Source organism: Lotus japonicus, chromosome 5 (assembly GCF_012489685.1).
Source record: "Lotus japonicus ecotype B-129 chromosome 5, LjGifu_v1.2".
NCBI classification, from domain to species: domain Eukaryota; kingdom Viridiplantae; phylum Streptophyta; class Magnoliopsida; order Fabales; family Fabaceae; genus Lotus; species Lotus japonicus.
Window position 1 is genome coordinate 67405983 of NC_080045.1, and position 13657 is coordinate 67419639.

Sequence of the window (13657 nt, forward strand, 5' to 3'; positions counted from 1 at the left end):
TAATGGATATGCATTACTGACATTCAATCACATTATGCCATATAGGACTAAATGGTTGTAAATCTTTTTAACTTTAATTAGTAAATTAATAAATTGATGATGTGACAGAAACTAATTGGGTGCATGTGTAAAACAAGTTTACACTGTCAGTGCACCTCCTATTTTCTCTTTAAAATTTTGTTTATGCAAACACAAACTATAATTTATCATATTAAGTTTAGAGTTTAATTATTGTGCACTGTGATTGTAAAGTATTTTTTACACAGACGTCTAATCATTGTATGTCATGTATTTAAAAGTATTTATATTTCATTTTATTATAATTAAATTTAAAGTTTATTTGACAACTCATCATTGGATGCATGTGAATCCATGTTGAATATAAAATAAGTCATCACAATTAATCACAATCATTGAATATAAGTTTGACTTTGTCAATATTGTTTTGACTTGGGCCTTCGCGGTTCAGCCCATCACCAACTAGTCATCATATGATACGACCTATAGCACTCAACGATCCAATAGGCCAAAGCTTACACAGTTTGATGATCCGGATGATAAGACTTGAGTTCATAGCCCGAATTACACCTAGCAGCAATGAGCATTCGAGGAACATCTATGTGCAGTGGAAGGGTCTAGAATTAACGCACAATTTCATTGGAGATATTTACATGAGAAAACATAGAACCTTGGTCGTGGCAAAGGGAAATGGATAAGCACCCATCAAGGTACGATTGAAAATGTTCTCTACTAGAATTTCAACGATCAGTCATACAAAACTAATTAACAAGATCGTTAGGTATACTATTTCTATTTACTGATCATGTCATGTCAACATGCTGGATCTAACTTGAATCACAACATGCAGGATCTAGATTAAGGAATACGTCAATTAATATGTAAGGCTAAACAATTACGTTTTAGGATTTCTTATACAATTTTAACTTTTAATCAAGGTGGTCTATCAAAATTAATCCGCCAGCAACGGAGCAAGTATTGTTAAAGATAATTCTCACTATAACGTGGTGATTGGTGACGCCACTTAAGAAAACACTTACATATAGATATAGTATTGATTTATAATTATGGAGGTTTGATCTTACAAGATAATATATACATTTCTCACTATTCTAATAAATTGTTTCTTGTAGGGAAGCGTTGTCCGTAACAACTCATTGTCTCCATCTGATTTTTGATATGACAACTTTCTCACGCGGGGCTTATCGGTAATAATATAACAAATGAGATCAGATTGCGACCGTGCTTTCGCCATTGGAAAAGCTCGTCGGTATTTCAATTTTACAAATGGATTTTGCCCATGGCATTAGCTTATACAAAACATGTATAATTTAACATGTTAATATATAATTGCATTAATTTATAAGATACAAACCTTGGCTTTAATTTATTTAAAGAATACACCATGCTGTGTGAATAGCTAGCCAAGCCAGCCATATATATATGAATGAATCTATGAATTAACAACCCTGCAGTTTTTCCTGATCTGACCATCAGAGCCAGTTAATGGGCTAAGCAAGCTCATCTTGACCATTGCATTTGCAAAGTCTTCTAAGAAACGTCCCGCATTTTTGCTATAGCTAGTTACTTGAGAGTCTGTGGTTCCTGATCCATTCACATAGAGTTGTTGGTCCGAATGCACCAGACCCTTTTGGTTCAACAGGTTCTGATAGAAAGCATTGTCAAATTTGAATTGAGTGGTGGAATCAAAAGGAGAGGCATTGTTATCAGTATCACCACCATCAAAAGAACAATTTACTTGCATTGATGCTGCAAATGAGGGATCTATGTTCGTCTCGTTATAAATCCTGTCTCTGTAAAAAATGCACCTCGATAGACCTATTGTGTGAGCTCCTGAACAATTAAAAAATTTCATGAAAAAAAAAGAAAGTGGTTAATTATTCTTATTTCTAATGATCTTCAAAAGGTCATCAAAGAAAAAGAAAAAAAGAAAGGGTGGTTTATTATTTGAAGCTCAATGCATTGATTTGCTTGCACACATGATATTTGTTGTAAGAGGCATTTACCTGATAAAGTAACCATTTCTGTGGCATTGAAGCCTTTCTTGCCATAAGCAGAGATGAGTCCACTAAGATCCAAAAAGGGAGCAGGTAAGTCTGAATTAGATGCATCTAAACTTGCTGTGGTTGAATCTCTTCTTCCTAGTTGCAGATCCCATCTTTGTCCACCAAGCTGAGAGAATAAAGTTGTGTTAATTACATTACTATTATACACTCACCATGTGTGTTTTTGTACCAGCGTGCGTTGATAGAATTGATTTTGAATAAAGTTGATTTTACTAAAACTTTGTAGTTTAGATACCTTTATAGCTTTATTAAAAAAAAATTACAAGTTATGTCATGAAATTCAGTTATAAAATCTCAAAATTTGTAGAAGCAATTATTTGTTGTGACAAATGAAAGTGATTCTGCTTTCCGATGCAATCAAACATCATTTCAACTAGTTAAAATTGATTCTATAGAATTGATTGTGATTTCCAATAGGATTAAGATCCCCTTTTTCATTTATTGTCTTATTCTCAGTCACACTAATCTATATATATATTAGAAAATAACAACTTCTAGCATGACGTGTCGCTCCCACAGGCCAAGTTAGTGACGTGTCGCTCCCAGATTAATTCTCATAAAAATTATTCAACGTGTCAATTTGTTAGAGGATATAATTTTCAATTGATATATATATTAATTTTATATATTCTAACCTAATTAATTGATATTATTTTAGAAGATATAATTTTCAATTGATATATGTTTTAATTTTATATATTCTAAAATAATTGATTGATATTATTTTAAAAGATAAGATTTGGTCTTTTAATTTATTTTAAATTTATTTTTAGAATAAATTGATTAATTTTTATTGAATTTTCGAATTTTTTATTAATTCGGGATTTTATGAGTTTTTATTGTGATTTGCTAGATTTTGTTAGTTTTTATCTATCTTTATTTAATACCATTTTTAATATTAGATTTGATTGAGATTTAGGTTGTTAATTTCTTAATTTTATTTTAATTTATCTTATCATTTATTTTAAATCCAGAAAATACTTTATTTTATTTTAGATTCACTTTTAGAGTATATTAATTAAATTTTCTTAAATTTTCAGATTTTTAATTAATTCAGGATTTTTTGAGTTTTTATTGTGATTTGCTAGACTTAGTAGTTTTTATCTATCTTTATTTAGTACATTTTTAAATTTTAGATTTGATTAGAATTTAGGTTGTTTATTTCTTAATTTTATCTTATTATTCATTTAATTTTTATTGAATTTTCGAATTTTTAATTAATGCAGGATTTTATGAGTTTTTATTGTGATTTGCTAGATTTTGATAGTTTTTATCTATCCTTATTTATTATTTATTTAATTTTAATTTCATGAAATATTTTATTTTATTTTTGAGTTACATTTAGAGTATAAATGAATTTTTATGGTATTTTTATTGAATTTTCATATTTTTATTTAATTCAGGATTTTATGAGTTTTTTGTTGTGATTTGCTAGATTTTGGTAGTTTTTATCTATCTTTATTTAGTACCTTTTTAAAGTTTAGATTTGATTAGGATTTAGGTTGTTTATTTCTTGATTTTATCTTAATTTATCTTATTATTTATTTAATGCTAATTTTAAGAAAATGAAGTTGATTTGGTGCTGAGGGTCCACAAAGCTACCATGGACACGCAGAGATTTGATAGCTGCTATTTCTACCTCTGCCACATGTCGCGATCACGACAGAGGTATGTCGTAAGATGATGTTACGTGAAGAAGAGTTTATCATGTTGTGATTGATGGTTTGTGCTATTTCAGTTTATCCTTTGTTCGTAATTCAATCATGGATTCTTAAATTTCACATATTTTGTGTGTTTTGATCCAAAAGTTTACAAATTTTTACATAGACCCTTTAACGAATCATTGTTGAAGACGTAATGTTTTTTCTATTGCTCTACTTCCGCTTTTGTATTTTTTTAAACCAGATTTTAATATAGTTTGTAGAAATTCATGCGTTTGAAGCCATTCTAAACCAGATTTTGGTATAATTTATATAAATTTACGAAACTTAGGATAGCCTGAATTTATATTCATTTCTCAAATTTTGCACGTTTTTATTCATCATGTTTGAGCTGTGTGTATAAGCATATTATTTGCACTGTATGTGAATGATGCACAACTTACTAATTTTTTTTTAATGATGCACAGGTCAGTCAAATTGATGAAAGCATATGAAGAGCTCACATTTAATCTTCATGAGTATGGTTAGCTCATTCTTAAGGTTGGTTCATGTTTTCTTCAAACTCATTAGTTTTGCATATACTCATGTTTTAGTATGTCAATTGGGTGACTTATCTTACTTTACTCTATATATTTCCTTAAGTTCAATTTAAATTGATTGTTAGTATAAGTTTATTGGTGCGCACATATGAGGCAATACATCATTTTTTGTTTCTCTTGACTGAAATGTTCCTTTGATTTTTTGTTTCACAAGGGCTCTACCCCAAGATTTACAAATACACTAAATACAATTTTTTTCACCACAGTCTTTTCAAATGGGTGAAAGAGGATATTTTGTTCTTCAAGACTTTATTTTGGGTTTCTGTTTCAATCTTCTTCATGAATTGATTTTGTTCTTCAACTAATTGTAAGATGTCATATGCTTTAAGGATTCCTGCTTTTATCTTCTTAATCAAAAGCAAAAGGATTGAGGAAAAGAAAATCTTCTAGGGTGCAGAATATTCACTAATTGGAAAAAAAAAACAACACGTGTCATTCTCAGATTAATTCTCATAAAAAAATACATTTTAAAATTTTAGATTTGATTAGGATTTATGTTGTTTATTTCTTGATTTTATCTTAATTTATTTTTGATTTATTTTTAGAGTAAAAAAAATACATTTTTAAATTTTAGATTTGATTAGGATTTAGGTGGTTTATTTCTTGATTTTATCTTTATTTATTTATTATTTATTTTTAGAGTATTAATTAATATATCTCAAACTTTTTTTTAAAAAGAGTGAGTTTGAAAGCTATAGCTTAAGTTAATTTGTTAATATATTCCCAAATAATAATAATAATAATAATAATAATAATAACAATAACATGTGTGTGCGGATATGGGCCGGTTGGGTACTATAGTACCCATACCCGCTATTTTTTGCGGGTAATTATCTATACTCAACCTCATACCCATTTAGCGGTTTTTTACCCTACCCATAGTGGATATTTTTTGCGGTACCCTATGATTTTGAGACCCATTGTCATCCATAAATTTAGATTTTGGTAAAGATGGATAGCTTCCTATAATGACATTGAATTGTCTAAAGGTGGAGAGCTTCGAGTTGCTACCCACGTGAGTATGAAGACGGGTATATGTAATTTTTAAAAACGCTGGTATGGAGATGGTACTATAGTACCTACCCATTGTCATCCCTACTTAGTTGGAATAAACACAATAATGTTATACTTTATAATATATCTTACACAATCCTGATTTGTGCTACTATCACATTAATTTTTTTTTAAGATTAATATGTTGATAATTTCTTATATCTATGATTTGTGTTATCGTCTTCATATTTACAACGAATGTGAAACGAGTTCCTCTTGGTCTCAATCGGGCTTAGAAGAGAAGTCTTTATGTCTACTTTATTCATCAATTCTGATTTTTCTATTTCATTCGTTGTTTAATATATTTTTAATAATCAAAGTATTAATTAATATATCAAATACAATAGACATATTTCCCGTGCAACGCGCGGGTAAAAAACACTAGTTAAATTTGATATTTAAGTAAGAGTACGACAAATATAAGCTTATATGAGTGGTTTTGAAATGAGATGATGCAATTTTTATTGGTGGGACACTAAATGGGGTGGGGTCAAAGGATTTCAATATGAATCTAAATATGACTGGTTTGATTAGATTGTAGGAGTTGTGGATACTTACAGCAAAAACAGAGTCTCTAGCAGCAACGGTTAGGATGTCAGCACAAGAGACAACACCAGGGCACATGCTCTCCAATTGTTTTTTGATATCATCAATGACCTCAAAACCTCTCAGGGAGTTAGCATTCGGAAATGAATTCTTCTCACCAGTGAAGCTGTCTGTGTCGTCTAACAATACTGATGCATCACATCCCTGTATAAGACAAACGTGAAAGTAATTAGATTTAACACGAAATTGAGTTACATCTCATTATCAATTAATGCCTATATTAACACTATATTTTCCCAAGTTCATATCGTATGTCACAAAACTTACCTTCTCCCTTATTTTATTTTCAATCACTTTCAGTTTTTATATCTCACTTATTTTCTTACTATATCTTTCATCATATCTTTTTTATATTTCACTTTTAATTTTTATATCTCTTGAGGTGTGAGCGGAAATAAGGTATGAATCAAAACTTTTCCATAAATATTTACTCCTAGGAGAAGGGAGTTGTAAGTTGTAACTCTGTTGTACGTGTATATAGGTTGAAAATGAAAAATGGTTGGTGGATATCTCCACCTTGACAGATATAGATAGAAGACATACATAGAAGCATATGATATATACAAGAAAATAAAATGAGTAAAAATGGAAACATAGAGAAAAATACTAAATATATATATATATATATATATATAGCTCCGGGTATAAAATGGCTGTAAAAAAAGTAAAGCCAGTAAGAAATTTGGTTGACATCCCGAATGCATCGACACTATGAGAAAGATGCGAATAAAATATAAAATGAGAGAAATAAAAGATATGACGAATAATGTGATATATGATAAGGAGTTATATATGAAATAGTGAAAGAGAAAGTTGGGTGCTAATGGATTGGTGAGGTTGACACTACTTGTATGTGGATTCCGTTCCTATGACATTTCCAACTAGTAGCGTTTTCTTACCCTCACAAATTGCAGATTTTTTTTTTTAACTCTGCAATTTGCAGCAGCTAGCTAGAGTCGCAAGTATCCACAAAAGCAGTGTCTAACAATCATTTTAGTAACTATTATTGGTGTATGTAGCAAATAATGCACGTAAAACATGTCAATGCATGTACAATAAGGTGGTGAGTGAAATGAGATCGACTTGCTTGAACAAAGCAGTCATGGAAATGGAGTCGAAGCAAGGATGCCCCCATGCGAGGCTCTTTGGAAACAGCAGCTTCCACTGCACTCCTAATTGTGCGAAGGGCTTTAGGACACGTTTCATTATAGAATATAGTGGATAACACAGCTGAAGTTTTCCCCACAAGACAAATTGTAATCAGAAAAATCAAACAAGACAGAGAACCTCGAGACATTGCAAAAGGCTGTAGCAGAAAATGGATATATTGTTGGGTGGTTAATTATTATGTCCCTGAAATGTCACACGCTTTTTATATATATATATATAGAAGTTTCAATTTGCAACATGTTTTTGTTTATTACCACTTGTCCATTCCCTCCGGGTCAACTATGCAAATTCAAACATGTACAGAATGAACATGCAGTGGCAGCTATATATATATATATTAAGATCAGGGAAACCTCGTACAAGGTTAAGGAAAATGCTTAAAGATGCGACACTACTTAATAACCGGCATTACAATATGTCATTAATCGTGCTAAGCGTTTCAAGTTCACGTTGTGCTAATATGATTGCTGTAATGTTAAACAAGTTAGCTAGCTCAAGCTGTATCGTGCTAATTAAACAATTTTGACCATATAAAATTTCTTGCAAATTTGATGCAGGACACTTTACTTAATTAGCATACAAGCGTTCTAGATAAAGTGAAAGAAATAGCTTGTGATAAACAATTTTGACCACCCTTCGAATTCATTCACTCGCGTCTCCTCCGCAGCATAAAAGGGTATCTCCAAGGAAAAAATGAGAAGGACTGATATGATACCCTTTCTGTGTTTCTGTTCACGCAACTTACATGGAGAGGGTCGAGACCCGGTGAGGAAGCAAGCTGCAACAGTGCTCCGGTTGTCTTTCTGATAGCTATCGTTCACCTTTAGTCCCTATGTGGAAAAAATGACGTTTAGTAACGGTCATTTTTATAATTATTGGCGGTTTTTGACCGCCACTAAAGTCATTTTTTCCTCAGAATGACTAAAATTAAACTCGCTTACAAACTTATGGACTAATTTGACCATTAACCCTTTACCTTGCCAGAGCTTTTGAAAAAATGGTTCTTGAAATTGAAAAAGTCAAAGACAAGGAGTGGACACGTGTTTGGGTAATGGTTCTTAATGATTTATTCACACCTCATTTTTTCCACATTTTATTTTCGCACATTTAATATATATTACTCGTTTCATTTCTGATGACATCATTTATCATATCACTCATTTTTCTTTTTTTATATATATTTATGTAAGGTGGAGGTGAATAAGAAGGGTAAACAAAAGATTAATTATTCTTTCCAAATGGGTGCCAATTAATGAGTGAGCTATGATACATAACCACCTTCACTCATTTTTCACCTTCATTTCTATTCATTTCTCTCTTCTCTATCAATCAAATCACCTATCACATATTTATTTTCTCTCTCCTTTCTTCTTATCTCTCTTCCTTCACCTCTTCACACCTCATTTTTTAGGTGTGAAGATATGATTATTCATTAATGGGTACTTTCTTTTAACAAAAAAAAAAGAGCATTTTCTCTCCCAACATATTTTATTTAAGAGTAAAATACACCCTTTTTCCTTGACACATTTACTTATTACACGTCTCTCACATTAATCAATAATCACATTTATCTCTTCTTTATGTAACTCAACTTTAAATATGAGTATTTTAGTCAAAATATTTGTCAAATGATGAATATTTAATACTCGTGCATAACCTTGATCAACTTATATTTTGGAACGGAGGAATAAACTGTTTCTCTTTTTTGTTACTCTTTTCGTTCTTTTCTATAAGAACCAAACCACAATTTCACTACCCCTTAAGAAGTGCAGTTAAAGTAATTGGTAGTATTAAATTTATATCAACTTTCTAAAATTACTCCAATATACTTTTCTAAATTTATATTCATCATTTATGAGTTGAATAGTGAAAACTTAGAAGAAGAAAGGTCAATCAAATAAAAGTATTGTTGTCGAAAAATTATTAATGCACCATATAATTTAAGTTGATTTTTATAAAATAAAAAAAACAAGCATTAGCCCTCATTTGATTCTCATAAAAAGAAATAGAGAAATTATTAATGCGAGTCAAAAAAATGGTTCAAATATTGAAAGTGAGTTTTGGAGAGCCACTTTAAGAAGTTTTATTGAGAGTAAACTAATGAATTAATAAATTTTAATTAATATGGTTAAAGTTAATAAATAATGTTAAAATATGCATGTAATATGCTTTGTCTACCCTAGACCAAGAAAAATTTAGTTTACAAGTTAGAATAGTTTCTCTATAAAACTAAATTTAGCATAAGAACTGCATTGTATATAACGTGTTATTGTTAGTAATGAAAATATGATTGCATGATCGAACCAGTTTGATGAATTGCCCATATATGTATTGTGTTTGTACAAATCATAGCTCAATATGCATATTAGTTGCATTAATTTATGAGATACAAATTTTGGCTTTAATTTATTTAAAGAATTAGTACACCATGTTGTGGGAGTAGCCATATATAGGATGAATCTAAGTATTAACCACCCTGCAGTTTTGCCTGATCTGACCATCAGTGCCAGTTAGTGGGCTAAGCAAGGTCATCTTGAACATTGCAGCTGCAAAGTCTTTTTTGAAACCTCCAAAGTTTTTGCTATATCTCATTACTTGTTTGTCTGTGGATCCTGTTCCATTCGCGAAGAGTTGTTGGTCCGAGTGCACGAGACCCTTTTGGATCAGCAGGTTCTTGTAGAAAGCATTGTCAAAAACAAATGGAGTGGTTGAATCAAAAGGAGAGACATTGTTATCAGTATCACCACTGTCAAAAGCACAGTTTTCTTGCATTGATGTTGCAAATAAGGGATCTATGTTCGTCTCGTTATAAATCCTTGCTCTGGTAAAAAGGCACCTCACTAGTCCTATCGTGTGAGCTCCTGAACAGTTAATAATTTTCATGAAAAGAAAGTGTTGATTAGTCTTTTTATTTGAAGCTCAATGCACCAAATATTCTAAACAAGCTTAATTGCTATGCATTATAATATATCCTTTTCAAATTCTACCACGTTAATATCTCAAATTCACCAAACATATGACTAGACAATTTCTTAGTAGAAAAATTCTCACCCAAAGACTAGCTTTAGGGTATAAATGGTAGAGCAATTTTTAGTCCTAGACTAGCTTTAGCGGTATAGTTAGGTCCGACCCAAGTTCTAAAAACATTTGTATAATCCTGCAAACTTTACACTTCAGATATTCAACCCTGGATGTAAGGGGTTTTAACTTTTAAGATTCCATGTTAACTAGATATATGATTAAATAAGTCTTTATAAGTGATTGAACAATTATCGCCCCAAGTTACTTTTTTGGGCTGAATTAAGTCTTACACAAATTCTATATCTTGAAAGAGGAATTGTGGTTGATCATTTGAAGCTTATCTTAGAGTTCGAGTTTGGCCTAACTTACCCAAAAGTTAGCTTAGGGGTAAAGAGTTGTTCTACCATTTATAAACATTTATTTGGTCATATTTCATGTCAATGTGAGACTTCTAAGATAGTTTTTGAGATAGAATTAAGTGTAGTCAAAATTCTAAGATTGTATGAGAGTCTATCATATATCCGTTTGTTGAAGACACTAATATATGGTTCATTTGTAAATCGGCGTGAGGGGTTGTGTTAAATTCTCACATTAACTAAAAGATATAACATAATAAATGTTTATAACTTTCACTATCCTTGACCCAAATTCTAAGAGCTTAATCACGTACTGCTTTGCTAGCATACATAATCTTCAAAAAGTTCATGTTTGTGGTAAGAGGTAATTTACCTGATAAAGTAACCATTTCTGCGGTTGTGAAGCCTTTCTTGTCAAAAGCAGAGATGAGTCCACTAAGATCCAAAAAGGGAGCAGGTAAGTCTGAATTAGATGCATCTAAACTTGCTGTGGTAGAATCTCTTCTTCCTAATAGTAGGTTCCATCTTTCTCCACCAAGCTGAGAGAATAAAGTTGTGTTAATTACATTACTTTTCATCATATATAGCACTACATGAGTCTAATTAATTTGACCAATGTAATTAGATTGTTTATGTGTTGTTGGATACTTGCAAGTACTTACAGCAACAACAGAGTCTCTAGCAGCAATGGTTAGGATGTCAGCACAAGAGACAACACCAGGGCACATGCTCTCCAATTGTTTCTTGATATCATCTATCACCTCAAAACCTCTAAGGGAGTTAGCATTAGGAAATGAATTCTTCTCACCAGTGAAGCTATCTGTGTCGTCTAACAATACTGATGCATCACATCCCTGTACAAGACAAACATGAAACAGAACTTCAATACATCAATTTCTGAGAAGATAATTATATAAAAGTAAGATATCATATATAGTGTGTGTTTGTATCAGGGCTAAGTATAATTAATTAAAATTGCATATATAAATGTGAGTTAAAATAATGTGATTTATGTTTGAATATTTTTATAAAAAAATGATTTTTGTAGATAATGTTTTGAAATTCACTTGTAAAATCTTAGAATTAATTATGTTTAACGGTGAAATTACTTATTTATTGTGTCAAGTAGAGTTGATTTTGGACTCATGAAACCAATTTTAATGGTTCACCCAAACATCATTTGTTAGAATTGATTTTAACCAAGTAGAATTGAAGAATTGATTATGGCTTCCAATGTCTGTTAGGAAAAGTGAGCTAAGAGAAGAGAAGAGATATAATGGTAGATGTTATATACGATGTGAAAAAAAAGTGAGATAAAGAATAAAATTAGGTGTGAGTGAAATGTTCGATAGACACACAATTGGTGTAGACAACTAGAATGAGAAATGAAGAGAATAGATAGAACGAATGAATGTAATATATGATGTGATGTGATTAGATAAGATGAAAAATATAGAAAGAAAAATGAGGTGTATGCGAGGTAACTGCACTGCGTGCTTTGGTGTCTATGAATAAAAAATGTGCATCAAATGCATGCAAGGCATATCAATACATATAATTAAGATGCAGAGTGAAATGATGGAGACTTGCTTGAACAAAGCAATCATGGAAATGGAGTCGAAGCAAGGATGCCCCCATGCGGGGCTCTTTGGAAACAACTTCTCTCACTGCTCTCCTTATGGTGGGAAGGGCTCGACGACACGTTTTATCATAGAATCTAGGGGATAACTGAGCTGAAGTAAAAGTTATACCAATAAGGCATGTAATCAGAAAAATCAAACAAAACTTGAATTTGAATCCGGGAAAGGACTCAAACGAAGACATTGCAAATGGTTTTATTCTACAAGTAGCAGAAAAGGGAAATGAAGGTTTTGATGTGATAATAGACATGAATTGAATGTTACATATATAGAAGCTTGTATCTGCAATGTGTTTTAGTTTATTTACCTCTTCTCCATACTCTCCGGGTCAACGATATGCAAATTCAAGCATCTAGACAAAAGAATATTTGACTATGAAGGATCGATGTGGAGAATGGACATGCAAGTTATTGAGATTTGGAAACCGTGAATAATGTTAAGCAAGCTAAGGTAGCTGTATCGTGCTAATTGCTAAGCAACTTTGACCATATAACAAATCTGCAAGATTAATTAGATACATAATGAGACTCAACTTAGTCTACAAGCGAGACTGCGGATTCAGCCAAATGAAAGAAAGTAAAAAAATGAATGAATCCCCAAATTAAGCTTCAGCTTGTCTATATATGTTTTGTCTTTAAGATTCACCGATTAGAAATTAACAATTAGGATTTGGTTGGTCTAAACAAATGAGACGATAAAATGTCAAATGATGAGTACTAATCAGAAATCTATTTAAACAAAAATAATCAGAAATCTAATTAATTATTAAGTAAAATAGACTTATAATAAGAAACAGCAAGAGTAATGTTTGATCAAAACATTATCATAAGATAATTCAAACAGCTTCATTGTAAACGCAGTTGGCAGCTTGGTCCCAATAATGAGGAACACCACCATCCTGGTAGGAAGTTAATTCTACCAAGAAAGAACACTAAGAACCCTAAGGAGTAAGATTTAAAGCTAAGTAAAAAGATAAAATGTTTCAATTTTGTGGGAAAAAGAAATACAAATTTATATTAAAAGTTATTTTCTATAACTAAGAAAGAGCCTAACTTTAGTATGGGCCTAACATGTGGCCTAATAATTTTAAGAACGAGAACCTTATAGAATTGAAATAAAAGAAACAACATAATAAAATTCTGAAATGCAGCAACTAAACTTGTGTATACTAAATGAGCCTTATGTATCAAATTGGCCGGCTACCTATACCATCAGCCCGAAGAACATCCTTATACTCAATGATGGGTAAATAGGCCAAACAAGCAATAATCACATTAATCAAGCAAATAATATTATTAAATAAAGTTTATAGTTTTAAATAAAATATATTTATGCAAAACCATAGTCAATAATATTTTGAAATGGAGCAACAACATGAGCAAGATACTCAATGCCCCCACCTATTTTGGATGAAACGTTTTATAAGAGGTGAACGATATCAATAGG

The 13657-nt window shown here is 31.2% G+C and overlaps 2 protein-coding genes across 2 annotated transcripts; both read right to left on the reverse strand.

The window, feature by feature from the left end:
• Positions 1–1061: 1061 nt before the first annotated feature.
• LOC130721485 (cationic peroxidase 1-like) lies at positions 1062–7366 on the reverse strand. Its single transcript, XM_057572287.1, has 4 exons — positions 7112–7366; positions 5977–6168; positions 2046–2211; positions 1062–1872 (listed from the first exon to the last, which is right to left on the reverse strand). The coding sequence occupies exons 1-4, from the start codon at positions 7319–7321 to the stop codon at positions 1472–1474; spliced, it is 969 nt and encodes a 322-aa protein (XP_057428270.1). The 5' UTR covers positions 7322–7366; the 3' UTR covers positions 1062–1471.
• A 2135-nt stretch (positions 7367–9501) lies between these two features.
• Positions 9502–12458, reverse strand: LOC130720895 (cationic peroxidase 1-like). Its single transcript, XM_057571601.1, has 4 exons — positions 12162–12458; positions 11234–11425; positions 10945–11110; positions 9502–10055 (listed from the first exon to the last, which is right to left on the reverse strand). Exons 1-4 carry the CDS (start codon positions 12393–12395, stop codon positions 9655–9657), a joined length of 993 nt encoding a protein of 330 aa, XP_057427584.1. The 5' UTR covers positions 12396–12458; the 3' UTR covers positions 9502–9654.
• Between the last annotated feature and the right edge of the window lie 1199 nt (positions 12459–13657).